Raw genomic sequence first — 20,320 nt, 5'->3', positions numbered from 1 at the left:
TTTCTCCTTCCTTACTTCCATTTTTCCTTCCTTCCCTTCCACTCTTTGATCCTTTCTTCCCTCTTTCCTCCCTTCCCTTTTGTCTTTCCTTCCTTCACTTTGTCCTCCCCCCTCCCCTCCCTCTCTCTCCCTATCTCCATTCACCTCCACCCTATCGTCCTTCTTTCCTCCCATCCCTCTTTCCTTCCTCCCTCCTTCCCTTCCTTCCATTCCACCCTTTCGTCTTTCCTTCCTTCCCTTTTGTAATTCCTTCCTCCTTCCCTTCCTCCCCTTCCATCCTTCCCTTCCACTCTTCTTCTGTCGTTCTTCGTTATTGAGCATGATACTGAGATTTTTTTGTTGTTGGGCTGTGATGTTCATGGAATCATAGAATTGGAAGAGACCCCAAGGGCCATCCAGTCTCATGTGTCTCTTGTGCCAGGAGGGCACCATTCAAACACTCCCAACCGATGGCCATCCAGCCTGTGGGGGCCTCCACTAGACTACGAGGCAGAGAGTTTGACTCTTGAGCAGCTGTTACGCTAAGTCCTTCCCAATGCTCAGGTGGAATCTCCTTTCCTGCAATATGACCCCATTCCTTGTTGACTAAGCCAAGACATGATCACCTGACCAGGCGGGGCCAGGGCCAAGCTCTAGGAAAGGGTGGCGGGGGTTGTTCCTACATCTACGACAGACGGACGGTGGCTACTAACCATCTCGCTTGGGGAACCGCTCGGTCTGGCAGCTGGGGATTGGAAGAAAGAGGAATGGAGGCAGCTGGTCGGCCCCGTCCTGGAAGGCTGCCACGGCCGAGGAGGCCAGCACGTTGGCGTGCTCCGAGAAGGTGTCCAAGACATGCACGTTTACATAGCCAGACATGAGATACCTGATCAACTCAATTTTTCTCTCATGGTCTGGAGAAAGGGAGCGGAAGGACAAGGGGGGAGAGAGGAGGGGAGTGTGAGGCAAGCGGGCGATGGATGGCAAGGCACGGAGGGGCGTCCGGGGAGGGGACCAACCGAGGAAGAGGAGGCGGGAGAAAAGAGGAGGGAAAGAAACAAGAGTTCATCATGCTGAAATGAGACAAAAGAAAATCCAGGGACTGTTGCAGCAAGCTTTGGGGAGGGGTGTCATGAGTGTTAACTGGAAATGGAACGACACGGTTTACGTGGAAGTCGGACAGAGCTCCCTGAGAAGCAGGACAAATCGTTTACAACAATCAGGACAGCTGCAGCCTCACAAAGCAACTTTTTCTAAAGCAGTTTTCGACTCTGGGGATGCAGGGAGATGCTGCCAAGCCCTAGAAGACTAGTTCTCACCCTGTGGGTCCCCAGATGTTTTGGCCTTCAACTCACAGAAATCCCAACATCCGGTAGGCCAAAACACCTGGGGACCCACAGGTTGAGAAGCACTACTTGTTTCAGGATCGGGGTGCTTTGGATGTGGGGAGTGATGTCAATGAGTTTCAAGATGGCAAAGGTTTGGTCAATGATATTGATGAAGAAGGACCAGGAACAGGACACTGTTCAAAGTGTAGTTTCCCATGAGAATGTCCCTGAAGGGTGTGGGGATGCTGGTGTACTACCAGAGAGTTCCCAGCATTTGGGACTTGAAAACAACTCGACACCTGGCCCAGCTGCAGAAATTAATGAGCAAATACAGGGTGAGGCAGCATAACTTCCTTTTTTTAAATGCGCACCATTCAGTCGGTTGAAGACGTAGTGGTCTCGTTCGAGAGGCGGGAGTATAAAGTTTTGTCCTGACACAGTTCAGTCGCCATCATGTGTTTGAACAGTGAGGAGCATGCTTTTGCCATTGAGGCCTACTTTTCGAGCGGATTTGGAGTGGCCAGCCCACTCTCCAGATTTGGCCCCTTGTGATTTTTTTCTATGGGGTTTTTTGAAATCCTGTGTTTATGTGAACCGTCCAAGGACCCTACAAGATTTGAAGACCAACATCCAGGAAGAAATTGCCAACATAATGCCTGCTATGCTGGCAAGAGTTATGACAAACACCAGAAATTGGTTTACTCAGTATATGGAGAATGGGGGACATCACCTACGTAATTTGGTTTTCAAAACTACGTAAAACAAAACTTTAGGTATGCACCTACATTATAAAAATTTAAATAAAAATTTCTGATTCATACAATGGGTTTTATTAAGTTTTGAAAAAAGGAAGTTATGCTGCCTCACCCTGTAGATAGACTGGAGGAGATTAGTCAAAACAGACAAGCCGAACAGTGGCTTTGGTGTTCTGCCAGACTCCGACAGAAAAAGATAAGGGATTCTGAACTAAAGTGAAACCAATCTCTGAGTGCTTGGGATAGCTTAACGAAGGGATAAAAGTTCCAAGTACGGGAAATGTAGCTAGATGAAGCATCGTTTGGAATCAAGTTAAATTCCCGTCCTTGTTCCATGGAAACCTTGCTTGGAAGATTCATGCTTAAGTACTTGTTATTTCATGGTTTTGATTCTTGGATTTTATGATTGCATACTCATGCCTTGAATTAATGTTTCCTAGTTTTCTGGATTTTATTGTTTTTAAGGACTTTGCTGAACTTTACCCTGGATTATTTTGTTCCTGCTTATCTTCTTACCTAATTGGATTTACCTATTTTTTGAAGTGCTTTCTACTTTGCTGCTTTTTAATTATCTTAAATAAAAGGATTGTTTTCCTATTCAACGGTGTGGTGTTTAAAGTCAGAGGGCTTTTCCTGTCCTGGAGTGCAACACTATCTTAGAACCAACCACACAAAACTGTCTATCTCATCTCTGAGTGGCTTGTGCTCCTGTGACCAGGATGGCTACTAAAAGCCTTCTGCAGAGCGGGACCTTCTTCCTTTCATACTAAGCTGAGAAGGCAATCTTAGGAAAACAGTTGCATAGTTTCTCTTCTCTTTTCCATTTTGGTAACGGGGAGAAAAGATGTTCCTACCTGGCTTGGAGAGCGGCATGGGAGGAGGGAAGTATCGCCGGGAAGGCTGCGGAGGGCTGAGGAGGGAAAAGGAGTGATTCCACTGGTGAGATGGCAACTCCCAGCCATCTCACCATGCGTTTTAACAGACGTACAACACAAATGAAATAATAATTAGAATATTTTTGGCTCCTCTCAAATACACTTTTTCTACTCCTACCTCATCCAAGGTTTTATCATTTTATCTTGTCCATTTGGCCTGCCCATTGTGTTCGATTTTCTATTATGCTATTTTGCTTTGTTTATTTCATTTTGCCACTGTATGTACTTTATTGTGATGTAGTTTTTGTTGTTGTATTTTGCACTTTATTTTGCTGTATTGTATCTTTGGACTGGGTCTCATGTTAGCCGCCCCGAGTCCCCTTGGGGAGCTGGTGGCAGGGTATAAATAAAGATTATTATTATTATTATTATTATTGACACAAAAGCACAGTATGTCACAGCAAACGAGATCTATATGCTGGATTTCGTATCTCAAAATCACAAGTCGAACACTTCCCAAGCGTTCTAGGACTGTGTGATTTATTATTATTATTATTATTATTATTATTATTATTATTACCCCGCCACCATCTCCCTAAAGGGGCCTCAGGGCAGCTAACATGAGGCCAAGCTCGAAGACACAATACAGCAAAATAAAATGCAAAATACAGGCAGCAAAAATTACATCAGAATAAAATACATAAAATAGCAAAATAAAATAAACAAAGGAGATTGACATATATAAAATTGAACACAAAAGGCAGGCCAAATGGACGAGGTCCGAACTGTCTGCGCAGGCGCAGGAAATACCATATGTGCGATTCACAGAGACCACGATGGGGAATAATAAAACCCTGGTTGAGGTAGGAATAGAAAAATAGTATTTTAATCCAGGAATTAATGGTGCCCCTGGTGCCACAATGGGTTAAACCCTTGTGCCGGCAGGACTGAAGAGCGACTGGTCGCAGGTTCAAATTCGGGGAGAGAGCGGATGAGCTCCCTCTGTCAGCTCCAGCTCCCCATGCGGGGACATGAGAGAAGCCTCCCACAAGGAGGGTAAAATATCAAAACATTCGGGCCGCCCTGAGTCCCCCTTTGGGGGGGGGGGGAGAAGGGCAGGGTATAAATATTGGAAATAAATAAAATTTAAAAAGAATATTGGCCTTTTGTTGGATTCAACATGGCCACTCTTACGTTCTGTAAACACGTCCCATCATCCCTTTAAGAATCATTTGAGTGATATGTGGTATTATTTCACTTCTGTGTGACTCAAAGGACACCCTACTCAGGTACCTGTTGAGATCCTGCCCCTGAAGGTGGAGCGGATGTTGCTGATAGTGCCCAAAGACTTCAAACACGATAGGCTTCGTCTTGATGTATTCCACGAAGGATTCTGTCACTTCCACAGAAATCTAATGGGGGGGGGGGGGGGGAAGCGAGATTACGTCACTTGGCCTGAGAAAACAATCTGCAACACTGGGTTGCTGTGAGTTTTCCGGGCTGTCTGGGCATGTTCCAGAAGCATTCTCTCCTGATGTTTCACCCACATCTATGGCAGGAATCCCCAGAGGTTGTGAGGTTTGTTGGAAACTAGTTAGGTCAGGCATATAATATATATATATATATATGAAAAATCCATGGTGGGAGAAATAACTCTTGCCTGTCTGAGGCAAGTACGGATGTTGCAATTGATCACCTTGATTAGCATTGACTGGCCTTGCAGCTTCAAGGCTTAGTTGCTTCCTGCCTGGGGGAATCCTTTGTTAGGGGGTGATGAGCTGGCCCTGATTGTTTCTTGTCTGGAGTTCCCCTGTTCTTTGAGTGTTGCTCTTTACTTACTGTCCTGATTTTAGAATCTGGCTCCCAGTATTTAAAAACTCTAAAATCAGAACAGTAAATAAAGAGCAACACTCAAAAAACAGGGGAATTCCAGACAGGAAACAATCAGGGCCAGCTAACACCTCCCAACAAAGGATTTCCCCCAGGCAGGAAGCAACCAGGCCTTGAAGCTGCAAGGTTCTTTAATGCTAATCAAGGTGATCAATTGGAACATTTGCACTTGCCTCAAACACATAAGGGTTCTTTCTCCCACCCTGGACATTTTATTTATTTATTTATTTATTTATTTGCGACATTTATATGCCACCCTTCTCACCCCGAAGGGGACTCAGAGCGGCTTATAAGATATATATACATACAATACATTATATTATTAGCATAATACAATATCAGCATTATATATTACTATATTGTACTATACTGTTATATCGTAATATTATTAGTAATATAAAATATTTAATTATAATATATTATTAGTATTATATTGTATTATAATGTTATAAATATTATATGTATATACAATACATTATATTATATTATATTATATTATATTATATTATTAGCATAGTTGTCCCCTGGCCCCCTCTCTCTTCACTCTGGCCCAGAGCAGCAGTTGGACATCATTCCACAGATATATAAACCCCATTTTCCTAGTTTCCAACAGATCTCACAACCTCTGAGGATGCCTGCCATAGATGTGGGTGAAATGTCAGGAGAGAATGCTGCCATAACATAGCCAGACAGCCCGGAAAACTCACAGCAACCCAGTGATTCTGGCCATGAAAGCCTTTGACAACATATTTTTTACAGATTCCACTGTAAACACTGCATGTGTAAACACCTAAAATAGCCACTAGGTGGCATTCAGAAAACTTTCACTGCCTAACATCGTACCAAGAGGACCCCACCAGGGCCCCCAGTTTAAGAAGGAGTGATCTAGATGGTCTCTTTTTGCCCTTCCCTGGGTCTAAGATAGCACTATATCCCATCGCACTGAATTCCGAAGTTTCCCCAAAGCAGGCAGCATTCACTTACATTCTGGACATGATAGAAACCCAGAGGCGTCCCACGGCCGTTGTTTTTGAGGGGTTCGGTTGAGAATGCTTCATCGTGTCTGTGCAGAAAGCTAAGGCAACCAAGGAAAAGAAATCCCCATCAGAAACCTTTCTCTCTTTGGATCAGTATTTTTGTGTAATGGATCTGGTGACACCTATGTAGGATCGCAAGCAATTCTAGCCGAGGGTCTAATAATTATGGCAATTTCAAACCAAAGGAACCGAAACAATATTTCGAGATCTCAGCAATTTCGAACCTAAGGAACCGAAATAATATTTTGAGATTTCAGCAATTTTGAACCTAAGGAACCTAAGGGACCTAAACAATATTTTGAGATCTCAGCAATTTTGAACCTAAGGAAACCTAAAGAATATTTTGAGATCTCAGCAACAACCTAATGTGATTTGATCTTTCAAAGCAGCACCAGATTGATGTAAAGTCTCATTGCAGTTACATACTTGAACTGGCAAAAGATGTCTGCATATTCCGGGAGGATCCCACTGGCTTGGAGCACTGTCACACGGAACGTGAAGACGCTGCCCAGCTTCAGGTGGTCGCCAACCTCTTCAGTGAAGCCTTCTAGGGCCGTCTTGCCATCCATCAAGGTGCCAGACTTGAGGTCTGCGATAAAGAAAGCCGGAAATAGAATTGTTCCATGACGATAGGGCACCTTTAGACTGCTTTCTAGACCGTTATTTCTGTCTAGCTCAACACCAAAATTCCCTTTTCCTTTTCTAAGAGATCTTTCTCCTAACAACAGCCTTCATACTGAAGCTTTCTCACATAAGGTTCCTCTCACACTGAGGTTTACCTCACTCTCCTCAGGGCGACACTAGCTTTGGCCCACTGACCCTAAAAGGCTTCAGCCTACTCACCACTACTTCTGTCTAGCTCAACACCAAGCTTTCCTTTTCCTTTTCTAAGAGCCTTTTCACCTGCCAGTGAAACAGCAGCCTTCACACTGGAGCTTTCTCACATAAGGCTTCTCTCACTGTAAGGTCTTCTCACAGACTACGGCCTACCTCACACGGTGAGGCCTTCTCACAGACTAAGGCCTACTTCACACTGTGAGGCTTTCTCACAGACTAAGGCCTACCTCACACTGTGAGGTCTTCTCGCAGACTAAGGCCTACTTCACACTGTGAGGCTTTCTCACAGACTACGGCCTACCTCACACGGTGAGGCCTTCTCACAGACTAAGGCCTACTTCACACTGTGAGGCTTTCTCACAGACTAAGGCCTACCTCACACGGTGAGGCCTTCTCACAGACTAAGGCCTACTTCACACTGTGAGGCTTTCTCACAGACTAAGGCCTACCTCACACTGTGAGGTCTTCTCACAGACTTAAGGCCTACCTCACACCGTGAGGCCTTCTCACAGACTAAGGCCTATCTCACACTGCGAGGCCTTCTCACAGACTGAGACATTTCTCCTACTGAGGCAAACTAACACAGAGGTCTACTAAGCTACAGGAACACCTGATTATTGTATGTCAGCCTGTTCAGCCTGTGATTGTGTCTGATGTTCATGATGGGAATGAGGATGATGTTCCTGGTGGTGGGCCTGGGTCTGTTAGCAAATGGGATGAGGGTTTGCTTGGGCCTGAGTTAAGCTCAGACAAGAGGCCCGAGCTGTCTCAGGAAGATTCACAAGGCCACATTCCTGGGAGAGGCCCTTCACAGCTTTTCTCAGAATAACTGTCTGAAGATGATTTGTTAATGAGAGTCAAGTTAATGAGAGTCAAGTTCATGAGCATAGATAGAAAGCAAAGCTCTTGTAAACAGAGACAGAGCCTTCAGAGGCTTAGACAATCAGTTGGTTTACAGGAAAAGAGAGATAAGAAACCTTTATCTGGTAAGGTCAACAGAAATGCTTTCCTTTCAGTTTTGGGATCTGGAAAAGCCTGGGAAAAAGCTGCCTCAGTCGGGTCAATGTTGGAATTTAATCATGGTTTTATTTTCAAGTGTTATTAGTTTCATGTACCAAGTTTTTGCCAAGCTCTAGATTTGTGTATTAGATTTTTGCTTATATTCCTGGACTCTTGTATGCTGCGGTGGTCATAGGTGTTTCCAGGCCTGGAGTGCAACGTTCATATTGTTTACATACCCAAGTCAGTCATCGGATTGATTTCTTCAGGAGGCGTGATGACCTCTGAACTCTGGCCCTGTCCTTCCACAATTCTCAGTTCCTCCAATGACAATCCAGAACGGGTCATCGCAACAGAGGAGAAGTTACTCTAAAATAAAGAAAGGATCTGTGAGTTGAGTTTCCTGTTCTTTTCCTATGGCAGGAACTAGCAGGTACATGTTGAACATTGAGTCAAAGTTACCTTATTAAAATACTCGTTGTCGAAAGAGATCTTAGCCGTGCCAGACTGCCGGACGCCAGATCCATAGTCAGGGGCTTCCTCGTCAGCTTCAATTTAAAAGAAAATGAGCAAATGAATGAGAGAAAGCACTCAAAGGAACAACTGGGCCTCGAACCAACGGAATTTAACCCTGTAATAAAGGGTTAAATTCATGCTTGATGATGGTTCAGACGCAGTGAATGACCCTGACTGGTCTTGTGAGGTATATCTCCCAACTTGGACATTATTCCATAGGTATATAAACCCCACTTGCTTAGTTTCCAACAGACCTCACAACCTCTGAGGTGGTCTGCCATAGATGGGAGCAAAACGTCAGGAGAGAATGCTTCTAGAATATGACCATACAGTCCAGAAAACTCACAGCAACTCATAAAAGCCTTTGACAATACATAGAACCCTTGTCTGTTTGAGATGAGTGTGAATATTGCAATTGGCCACCTTGATTAGAACTGAATGGCCTTGCAGCTTCAAAGCCTGGATGCTTCCTGCCTGGGGGAATCCTTTGTTGGGAGGTATTAGCTTGCCCTGATTCCAGTTTTCAACAGACCTCTCAACCTCTGAGGATGCCTGCCATAGATGTGAACAAAACGTCAGGAGAGAATGTTTCTGGAAGATGGCCATACAGCCCCGAAAATTCACAGCCACCCAGTCATTCCGGCCACAAAAGCCTTTAACAACACATAGATCTCTTGTCTGTTTGAGATGACTGTGAATGCTGCAATTGGGCAACTTGATTAGCATTAAATGATCTTGCAGCTTCAAAGCCTGGCTGGTTTCTGCCTGGGGGAATCCTTTGTTGGAGGTATTAGCTTGCTCTGATTCCACAGATATGCAAGCCTCGCTTGCCTAGTTTAGTTTCCAACAGAACCCTCAACCTCGGAGGATGCCGAACATAGATGTGGACGAATGGTCAGGAGAGAATGCTGCTGGAACATGGCCAGGCAGCCTAGGAAACTCACAGCAACCCCAAAATAATAATAATAATAATAAAAATAATAATAATAAAAATAATAATAATAAACAAAAAATAAAAAATGATAACAATTAAATAAATAAAAATAAAATAATAATAGTTGTCCCTCTCTCTTCATCTCCATGGATTCAACGACCCCTTGAAAATGAGTCTGACACCCCTGGAAGACTGAAACGTATCTCAAACCTGGAGGAAGCGTTGTGATCTTACCGGCAATCGCTTGGACGGCCACGCGGAGAAATCCACGCACTTCTCCTTTCTCGCTGACCACAGCCACTCGGTGGATGAGCGGCACGGGATAAAGGAGGTTGCTCAGGTACACAAATGCCCTGGCGGAGGGAGTAAAAAGTAGAGGACGAGATTATAACCAAGTACAAACATCACACTTTCAACTGGCTCCCTAAATACTTTGAGGTCGACCGCCTCGCAAAGAACAGCACTGCGTGTTCAAGCTGCAGCTAAGATTTGCGGTAGAGCATCAAACCTCAACAGAAACGAGCTCAGCACTCATGATGTTGGTTTATCCAAGGTGGTTTTCTGAAATGGAACACAGCTAGTGACGTTTTGGTTGGGCGCATCTCTAACAAGGCCATGTAGAAATGCCTCAATGAGTGTTAAGGATTGTCTTAGTTCTGCTTCCCAATATATTCTGAGCAGGCGCTTTCGAAGGTAGTCCGTATTGCTTCATGTTGCCCAAGTTGAGAACCTGGTCTGTATTCCTTAGGCGTTTATGCGCTCACATGTATTCAACATGATGTGACATGTTTATTTCAAGCTTGAATAGCACTGAGCAGGCATCAAGTTTGAAGTCAATCAGTGAGCATATCTGCATAGAGGTAGCCTGGCTTCTGTTGCCTGGAGGCACCCTCTGTTTGGGAGGTGTTAATAGCACCATTCACACTTGTAATGAGCAAGCTTGAATGGCATTGAGTAGCCATGAAGTTTGCAAAGTCAATCGGTGAGGGTATCTGCATAGAAGTAGCTTGGCCCCTGTTGCCTGGAGGCACCCTCTGTTTGGGAGGTGTTAGGGTGACACTTGCAATGAGCAAGCTTGAATGGCATTGAGTAGCCATGAAGTTTGCAAAGTCAATCAGTGAGGGTATCTGCATAGAAGTAGCCTGGCCTTTGTTGCCTGGAGGCACCCTCTGTTTGAAGGTGTTAGGGTCACACTTGCAATGAGCAAGCTTGAATGGCATTGAGTAGCCATGAAGTTTGCAAAGTCAATCAGTGAGGGTTTTGAAGGTACACGGAAGACCAAGTTGTACAGAACTGATTTGCAAGCAGCAAGAGAGAAAACTACTAATTAATGGGTTGTCAAAGGCTTTCATTATTATTATTATTATTATTATTATTTCAGTAATTATTAACTATGCACACAGTTCCATCTCTGGTCATTATTTTTTCCCAGGACTGACAGAAGGAGTGTCACAAAGGACGAAACCTATCCATGTGCGGACATGCCTGCTCAGAAAATACGGACGAGTAATTTGTAATACACGGTGAACTACAAAGGTTGATTCCCCCCTCGCCCCATTAGATGGATGTTTCCTGAAATGAAGAGGAGGTGAGTGATGCAAAACACAAGCTGACGTTATTAAATGTGCATTAACACAAATGTTGACAAAACAGCGGTGCAAAAATATAAATTAAGAAAGCGTTAGCAGCAAACACAAAATGAAAACATGAACATAAACGGATGCAAATCAGTTCTCAAATACAGCGACGGGGATCTACTTTTTTCAGTCTGCTCAGAACAGGGAGCGAAACAGATTGGACTGGGAGGAAAAACAACGTGTTGTCGGTGATTCTGGATTAAAAAGGAAAGAAGGATAAATATGGAAAACAATCAAACGGGACTGGAAATCAACACCTCGCCTGAACTCTTCGCCACTAACTTTGGAAAACCTGCCTCCGGATACGGAAAACCTGCCTCCGGATACGGAAAACCTGCCTCCGGATATGGAAAATCTGCCTCCGGATACAGAAAATCTGCCTCTGGATGCAGAAAATCTGTCTCCGGATACGGAAAATCTTACAACTTCAGGGAAGTGCTTCCAAACACTTTGAGATCCTGAGCACAATCCAGTTTAAGTGCTATTATGCTTAAAAGTATAATGCCAGACAGCCCGGAAAACTCACAGCAACATAGACAAGAGTTCTTTCTCCCACTCTTGAACATTCAACAGGTATATAAAACCCACTTGTCTAGTTTCCAACAGACCTCACAAACTCTAAGGACGCAAGACATAGATGTGGGCGAAACATCAGGAGAGAATGCTTCTGGGAACATGACCAGATAGCTCGGAAAACTCACAGCAAACCATTAAAACCTCCGACAATATGTTTTCTGCAGAGTCCACTGTAAACACTGCATGTGTAAACACCTAAAACAGCCACTAGGTGGCATTCAGAAAATCTGAATGCAATTTTCTGAATCGGCTGATGTGGTCTCTCCAATTTTTTGAATCAGCTGATGTAGTCTATCCAATGCAATTTCCTGAATTAGCTGATGTGGTCTAGCCAATGCAATTTTCTGAATGAGCTGATGTGGTCTACCCAATGCAATTTTCTAAATCAACTGATGTCGTCTAGCCAATGCAATTTTCTGAATCAGCTGATGTTGTCTATCTAATGCAATTTTCTGAATCAGCACCCCAAATAAGCCATCCGAATCTAACCTTGATCAAAAACAGATTCGTAACACTTTTGATACTAATGTTGGAAAGTGGTTCCGGGTCAAAAAAACTCCTGCCAAATGTTTTGGGAGCCCAACATTGCACCAAGGGGACCCCATTTGGGGTCAGGACCCCCAGTTTATGAAGCAGGGGTCGAGATGGCCACTTTTTGCCTTTCCCTGGGTCTAAGATAACACTGAATTCCAAAGCAGAAGAAGGAATTATTTTGCCAATGAGCTAAGCGTCATGGAAGGAGTAAGGACCTGGGTATTCCTCAGGCAAGACAACAGCAGACTGAAAAAGGGAGGGGGAAGCTATATTAGCAGAAAGATTGGTGAGGTGAACGTCCACAAAAAGAGATAAACCAAAGACAGAAATAAAACTTTAATGTTGGAACGCAATGAAAAACAGAACTCAGGAAAATGATCATGGCGGCTTCTTTGGTGTCCTTGAGATAAACGCAACATCAGGGGCCGGGCTTTCCAAAGGGGAAGAGGTGCTGCCCAATTCCCATTCTCCGCCTCCCCTCCTGGTTCTGGTTCTCTTCTTCCTCACTTAGAGTCCTATGTAGTTATAGCAGAACCATTTCGCTAGGGAATGCCCAAGTTTGCAGACTTCCAGAATTTTAAATACCTCCCCAAACTACACATCCCAGGAGTCACAAAATATAGCCATGGCAGACTCAGTGCTATAATTCTGTAGGGTGAAAGGGCCCCTGGTTGGCCATCTCCACTTCACTGCCTTTGCCCAAAATTTGGGACTTTTTGTGACTTTCCTTTTTTGGGAAGTGCCATTCCAATTTATGACTTTCGCAATGTTGTGAAAGCAACTCTCAGTTAACCGTTGGCGTTGACATTTTGGAACTCAATCATAGTTTAGACCAGACATGGGCAAACATTCTAACTTTGGGGCTGCATGCTAGAACTTCCTGCTGAGAGGACTGGCTTCCTGGTGATGGAAGGAAGGAAGGGAAGGAATAGAGAGAAGGAAGGAAGGAAGGAAGAGTGGGTGGAAGAGAAGGATTGAAGGAAGAAGGAAAGAGAAAAGGAACGAAGGAAAAAAGGCAAGGAAGGATGAAAGGGTGGAAGGGAAGGATGAAAGGAAGGGGAGGAAAGAGAGAAGGAAGGAAAGACAAAAGGGAAAGAAGGATGAAAGGGTGGAAGGGAACGATGGAAGGAAGGAAAGGAAGGAGGAAGGAAAGAGAGAAGGAAGAAAGGGCAGAAGGAAAGGATGGAAGGAGAAGAGGGATGGAAGGGACAAATGGCTGGACGGGAAGGATGGAAGGGAGGGAGGAAGGGAGGGAGGGAGGAAGGGAAAGAGAAAGGCAAAAGAAAAGGAAGGAAGGACGAAAGGGTGGAAGGGAAGAATGGAAGGAGAAAGAGGGAAGGACGAAGGGATTGAGATAGGAAGGAAAGAGAAAAGAAAGGAAAGAAAATGAAAGAAAAGGGAAGGAAGGACAAAAGAGTGGAAGACAAGGAAAAAGGAAAGAGAGAGAAGAGGAAGGAAGGAAGGAAGGAAGGAAGAGTAGAAGGAAGTAGAGGAAGGGACAAAGAGTGAGGTAAGAGAGGGAGGGATGAAGGGAAGGAGAGAGAAAGGAAAGACATGAGGGAAGGAAGGAAGTAGAAAGAGGGACGAAAGAGTGGAAGGGAAGGAAGGATGGAAGGAGAAAGAGGGAGAGAGGGAAAAAGGGAGAGGAGGGAAAAAAAGAGAGAAGGAAGTAAAGACAAAAGGGAAATAAGGAAGGAAGGAAGGAAGGAAGGAGAAAGAGGGAAGGAGGGAGGAAAGAGGAAAGGGAGGAAGGATGAAAGGGTGGAAAGAAGGACAAAGAGTGAGATAAGGGAGGGAGGGAAGGAAGGAAGAAAGGAAAGATGGATAGCATGGTGAGAGAGAGGAGGGCCAGCGAAAAGAGCCTAAGGGGCCACATCTGGCCCGTGGGCCTGGGTTTGCCCATACCTGGTTTAGACTGTAAAATAAGTGTAGCAAAAATGCTTTGCCGTACTGACTGTGTAGAATCAGTAAAATATCTTCTTCTGAACCTATGAGACCCATCCATTCTGCCAACAGAAGCAACGTGGAGGAATTAAGTTCATTTAAATTTATATATGTCCTTCGGGAAGCATTAATTTATACTGCTCCTAAGGCAGATTTACTGCAAGCCTCTCTACCCAGGGCAAGTACATTTTATACCGGAATGGCACAAATAAATTACTAAAATTTAGTTGATGCTGGAATTGGAACAACTTGAATAATTTATGTCATTTCTGCTGGAAACAAGAAGGAAGCACAAGAAGTACCAGTACGGTAATAATGGACTGCCATAAATTATGTGGGCACTTCTGACGTCTTTCACAAAGTATTTCCCATACCCAAGAGCCACGTGGACTAGAAACATGGCTTTTTAGAAGTAATAAAGGCCTAAAATATTAAATTTCATCTTTCTATGCTCTTGCGCATACAGTGTTCCCTCATTTATCGCGGGTGTTACGTTCCAGGACCACCACGAAAAGTGAAAATCCGCAAAGTAGGGACGCTATATGTATATAATATATTATAGTATTAATATATTACTGATGTGCTGGGCTAATATAATATTATTATCAATATTATATGTATATATAATATATTATAGTATTAATATATTACTGATGTGCTGTGCTAATAATATATTATATACACATATAATATTGATAATAATATTATAATGTAATACAATATAATGCTAATAATAATACAATAATTATATTTTATATTACATGTAATATTACTAATAACATTACAGTATAGTGGCATAATACAATATAGTAACACATAATACTAATATTGTTCTGTGCTAATAATATAGTATATTGTATACACATAAAATATTGTTAATAATATTATAATGTAATACAATACTGATAACAATACAATAATTATATTTTATATTACATGTAATATTACTAATAATATTACAGTATAGTGCATAGTACAATATAGTAATACATAATACTAATATTGTGCTGTGCTAATAATATAATATATTGTATACACATATAATATTGATAATATTATAATGTAATACAATATAATATTAATAATAATACAATATAATTATATTATATATGTAATATTACTAATAATATTACAGTATACTGGTGTAGTACAATATGGGAATGTATGTTATTAATGTTGTGCTAATAATATAATATATTGTATTTACATATAACTTGTAAGCTGCTCTGAGTCCCCTTCGGGGTGAGAAAGGCGGCTTTCCCATCGTGGTCAACTGTGAATCGCACATCTGGTAAATTCTGTGCCTGAGCAGACAGCTTTGGAACCTCCTAGATAGATTTGATAAACTTTGGCGGTTGGCCCCGCTCTGAGTCCCCTTCGGGGTGAGAAAGGCTGCATATAATGTCGTAAATAAAGAAATAAATATTGCATTTCATGAACAGGGAGGCAAAAACCCGCGAAAAAGCGAGTCCGCTAAAAGCGAACCGCGAAGTAGTGAGGAAACACTGTAATTGAAGAAGCACAGAACATAGAGAAATGCCTTACAATGAGGCAGATATGTGTGTCCAGAAGTCACCCACTGGCGAGGGAAATCTTTGGCCCTCCAGCAAATTCAGACTGCAATACCTACAATCCCTAACCACTGGATATGCTGGGAGTCGTAGGCCAAAATATCTCAGAGCTAGCCAGCCCGCCGGCCCTTGCTTAGAGTTAACCTCACCAACCTTCCCACTAAAATGAACCAAGGGGACCGGTCGTAAAACGGGTCGTGCCCATCGTTGAAGAGGTCCGACCCCTCCTCGGTGCCGGCGTCGGAGCCCGTGTCGTCCACAAAGGCCTCGTCGTCAAAGTCCTCCATCTCGTCCTGCTGCTCGTCGGCCAGTTCGGTGATGTCGGAGTCGGCCGTGGAGAAGGTGGGGGAGGGCGTGCGGTCCGCCAGGCGCTCATTCACGCAGCCGTGGAAAATGGGGGAGCTGGGTATATACATCGGTGAACGGAACAGGTTTGGTTAAGGCGGCAAGGGAGGAGAGAGACAGAAAGAAAGGACAGGCTTCGCGGGACAAACTAAGCCCAAGCAAAAGGAATTGGGAGGCACTGGGAAGAGAAACCCTTCAGAGAGAAGCAGGGAAGCATACTACACGACACACGGGGCTTTCCTATGCTGACGTGCATTGTTCTTTGTAGATCAGTGGTTCCCAACCTGTGGTCTGTGGACCACCAGTAGTCCGCAAGAACGAAAATATGGTTCTCGGCCTCACCATTACTGCAGCGTTGCCTCCAAACCACATGACACTGAGAGCAACTGGTCTCACAATACCCTCTCATGGTGTTGAGGCAACGGGGATGTCCGAAGGGGAGAGGCTGAATACACACAAAAGATTACTACGACCACATCAGCTCTAGATTATGAAATATGGTTTTCTGTAAGTGAGTAGATGATGACTATTGGATAGCATATGTTCTGTATCCGAAACTAGAGCTGATGTGATTTTCTGAATCAGCTGATGCAGTCTATCCAATGCAATGTTTTGAATCAGGTGATGCGGTCTATCCAATGCAAATTTCTGAATCAGCTGATGTGATCTATCCAAAGCAATTTTCTGAATCAGCTGATGTGATCTATCCAATGCAATTTTCTGAATCAGCTGATGTGGTCTATCTAATGCAATTTTCTGAATCAGCTGATGTAGACTATCCAATACAATTTTCTGCATCAGCTGATGTGGTCTGTCCAATGCAATTTTTTGATTCAGCACCCCAAATAACCAATCTGAATATAAAGTTGACCAAAAACCAATTCGTAACTCTTTTGGTACTAATGTTGGAGAGTGGTCCCTGGTCAAAACAAGGTTGGGAACTATTGGATGGCATGTGCTCCGCATCAGAAACTAGAGCTGATGTGGTCTCTCCACTGCAGTTTTCTGAACCAGCACCCCAAATAACCAAACCAAATCTAGAGTTAACCAAAAATTGATTCATAACCCTTTTGGTATTAATGTTGGAGAGTGGTCCCTGGTCAAAGTGGTCCCTGCTCAAAAAAAGGTTGGGAACCACTATTGTAGATCATTGCAATAGGCTCATTACAACACCTTCCAGTGCTTTTTAGTTTCTACCTGAAGGTATACATAACAACAACAACAACAATAATAATCTTTATTTATACCCCGCTACCATCTCCCAAACGAGGATCCCCTGGGCTTCTAAGAAGCACCCTGTTTTTAGAGATGTTTATATAGCGGGGAAGTGCATCTCACAATTGAAGAAATACAACAGTAGCAGCAGCAACAACAGTAATAGTAGTATCATGTTTCAAGCTCCAATCATGTTCTAAGCTAGAATGTGTCTCAGAGAGAAGACTACTCTATATATTCAGAAAATTATAGACAAACACAAATCTTTCTATTTTTTTTCAACTTCTGTCCAGATTTTATAACGAACTCTGCTAAGATTAGTAGATCAACTGTCAAAAAACCAAGAGCAGCATTAAAACCTAATTGTAAACTCATTCCTTCTTTCTCTTAGGAAAAGCGGCACTCATGGGATCAAGGCATTTCAAGCACCGACTCGGCAAAAGAAAACAAAAAACACAGAGACAAAAAAACCCGCAAGACCATTCATGCCCCGCTGCAGGAATGGTTTGCTGTGAATGGAGCAAAACATCAGGTCTTCAGATCCGCGATGAATGGAGGAGGTGGAATGGCCAAACAGGGGAGGTTCTCTTTCCCAGAATCTCCAAAAGCCGCCCTTTCACTCCAGAGGCACTCAAAACACTTTCGCTCCACAATGGCACATGTATCATAAAAATGTAAGGATGGATCTGTCATTCAGATCACCTACCAATTCTTCCATTGAGCATCACAGCTGTGCTCTTGCAACACTCCCATAAACCAGGCCATTCGTTCTCACCTACCTCCCAACCAGCTTGAACCAGTGGAAACGGTCGTAGAAGGGATCGCTGCCCGTCATGGTGCTGTCGCCCTCCTCCGGTGCGTTGGAGGCCATTTCTCCGGCTCGGTCATACATCTCCCGCATCAACTCCAATCTCTGTCTGCAAAGCAGTAAAAAAAATGGTTGCCGAAAAAAGTCAATCCTGAGTCCAAGAAACGGGGTTCACTTCTTGAGAGTGGGAAGGGTCCAACATTTGCAATTGCTTAATTGTGAATCTGGAGCTGAAAACTGGTGTCCCCATACATAGCTTATGCTAGAGCAGTGCTCCCAAATGTTAGAATTCAATTCTTAGAGAGTAATGTAAAGTAGGGAGGAGGACAGCCTTGAGCTCACTGAAGGGAAAGGTGATTACCGTATAAAATCAAAGATAAGCCGAGTTTTTAAGTCCTTTTTTGGAGCTGCAAAAGCCTCCCTTGGCGTACAATGTCAAGCCGGGCAATGGAGCCTGGAGGCCATTGCTTGCAATATACGATCTATTTCTCTCTTCTCTTCCCCTCCCTAAACAGTGTGTTTCCTTTTCGGCTTCTGCTCTGCTTCTCCTCTCAGGCTGGGAGGAGGGGGAGAGAAACTCTTGCAATGTATGATCTATTTCTGTCTCCTCTTCCCCTCCCTAAACAGCATGTTTTCTTTTAGGCTTCTGCTCTGCTTCTCCTCCTAGTCTGGAAGGTTTTGAAAAGGGAAAAGGAGGGGGAGAGAAGCCCTTGCAATATATGATTTATTTCTCTCTCCTCTCCCCCTCCCTAAACAGTTTGTTTTCTTTTCGGCTTCTGCTCTGCTTCTCCTGCCAGGGTAGAAGGTTTTGAAAAGGGAAAGGAGGGGGAGAGAAGTTAATATGTTTTCCCAGTATTTTGTGGTAAAATTAGGTGCCACAGCTTATATTCGATTCGGCTTATACTCAAGTATATATGGCTTTTTTATAGTTTTTTTTAGAACTTAGAAAAGTTACATTTCTGAATTATAACTCCCAGAGCACCCCATCCAGCAGGATGAAAATACGAAGGGTAAGAAAAGAGAAATTAATGGATTTCAAATAAAATACAATCTCGATGCTTCTTTTCCAAATGATCCCTACGTACTTGAGCTTCTCCAGAGACCAGTAATGAGTGGCTCCATTCTTCAGGTCCTGGACTTCCACAGCCACCACTGTCCGAGGGAAAGGACGGCGGTCATTTCGGGTCTTCTCTGTCTCGGGTGGCAGAAGCTCCGGAGGCAGCGGGGAATAGAGTGTGTCCGTCAATAGGACAAACTGGAACTGTACCTGGCGGGGGGAAAGGAATAGATTTCGTCAGGATCCAAACCATTATGTCATCTATGGATGCCCAAGAAGACAAGTGGTATCCAGGCGTCCAAAAAAATATCTCCTAAGCTGGTGCCCTCTAGTTGAGACTGCAACTCCAAGAATCCCCAGCCAAATTTCTGAACATGGAGATGCCTCAAAAGTCATCAAGGTCCATGTCTTTGGGACTCCAACTCCCAGAAGTCCTGGTTATTTTGTTCAATGGTCAAGAATTATGGGAGCTGGAGGACCAAAAGTCATCAAGGTCCATGTTTTAGGGACTCCCACATGTTTGTGCATTTCAATAGCTTCTCTGTGAAGTCTGACATGGTGGTTGTTAGAGTCGTCCAGCATTTCGGTGTTTTCCAACAATATGCTGTGCCCAGGTTGGTGTCAGAAATATTAAAAATTAACTAGGTATTTTTAATTACAAAAATGCGAGTCAAGCACTGAAAGGGTTAAATGGATGCAATGACTCAGCAAAAGCTGCAGTTCAATATAAGCAGGTGTGCCTGTAGCTTAGTAGCCCTCAGTCTGAGAGAGTTCTCAGTGTGAGAGGATCTCAGTGTGAGGTAGGCCTCAGTATGAGTAGGCTTGGTGTGTGAGAAGCTTTGGTGAGAGAAGCCCCAGGTCGAAGGCCATCATGTGTAAAGCCTGCTGTGTTATTCAACTACGGAAACACAAATCTCCCAACGCAAGAACTATGCATTGGCCTATGCTTTCAAAGGCTCTGGATCCAATGGAAATGTGCATCTCCAAAGTGCCCAGAAGTGATGTTTCACACACTGGTTTAAAAATTGGCTTAGTCTGGGAGAGGTCTCTGTGAGAGGATGGCCTCAGTGTGTTAATAAGCCTCAGCGTTAGTTCACCTCAGTATGAGAGAGGGGTCAGTCTGAGAGAGCCCTCAGTGTGAGAAGGCCTCAGTGTGAGGTAGGCCTCAGTGTTCATGTGCTCATGTTTATCTGCATGAGAAAGAAGCCCAGCATGGAAACAAAGAAGGAAGTACTTGTTTTATGGAAACTTTGTCCATGTAAATAGTACAACCATATTATTTTGCTATAAAGAAAAGCCTCCTATGGAAGACATAACATTGGTCTGTATATTTTTATTATTTTTATCACTTTTGGTTATTGGTGCTGCTAATAAGTTACTCTGCTATATGTTTATGAGGAGGGTCTTTGTTAATAAGCCCACTCGCCGAACAGTTGGTTCATCAGGAGCTCTGCTATGACTAACCCCTCAGGTTGAATCAGTC

General features: G+C 43.6%; 1 protein-coding gene across 25 annotated transcripts in view; it reads right to left on the bottom strand.

Moving 5' to 3' along the window:
* KIF1B (kinesin family member 1B) overlaps positions 1–20,320 on the bottom strand; it is a 136,724-nt gene that overhangs the window by 22,853 nt on the left and 93,551 nt on the right. For 9 of the 25 annotated variants that reach the window (XM_060758908.2, XM_060758911.2, XM_060758913.2 and 6 more), the window contains 11 exons: positions 18,866–19,047; positions 17,752–17,889; positions 15,566–15,814; positions 9,385–9,503; positions 8,163–8,248; positions 7,940–8,069; positions 6,291–6,453; positions 5,812–5,902; positions 4,231–4,349; positions 2,917–2,972; positions 693–893 (listed from right to left, as the gene is read on the bottom strand). In XM_060758908.2, the coding sequence (XP_060614891.2) occupies positions 693–893; positions 2,917–2,972; positions 4,231–4,349; positions 5,812–5,902; positions 6,291–6,453; positions 7,940–8,069; positions 8,163–8,248; positions 9,385–9,503; positions 15,566–15,814; positions 17,752–17,889; positions 18,866–19,047 (1,534 nt within the window). The remainder of the gene's footprint in view (positions 1–692; positions 894–2,916; positions 2,973–4,230; positions 4,350–5,811; positions 5,903–6,290; positions 6,454–7,939; positions 8,070–8,162; positions 8,249–9,384; positions 9,504–15,565; positions 15,815–17,751; positions 17,890–18,865; positions 19,048–20,320) is intronic. The other 16 variants (XM_060758916.2, XM_060758917.2, XM_060758921.2 and 13 more) reach the window with 3 other exon arrangements.

The sequence above is a fragment of the Anolis sagrei genome, chromosome 13 (assembly GCF_037176765.1).
Source record: "Anolis sagrei isolate rAnoSag1 chromosome 13, rAnoSag1.mat, whole genome shotgun sequence".
NCBI lineage: Eukaryota > Metazoa > Chordata > Lepidosauria > Squamata > Dactyloidae > Anolis > Anolis sagrei.
The sequence above is the reverse complement of the archived record's forward strand: the minus strand, read 5'-3'. Positions and strand labels throughout refer to the sequence as shown.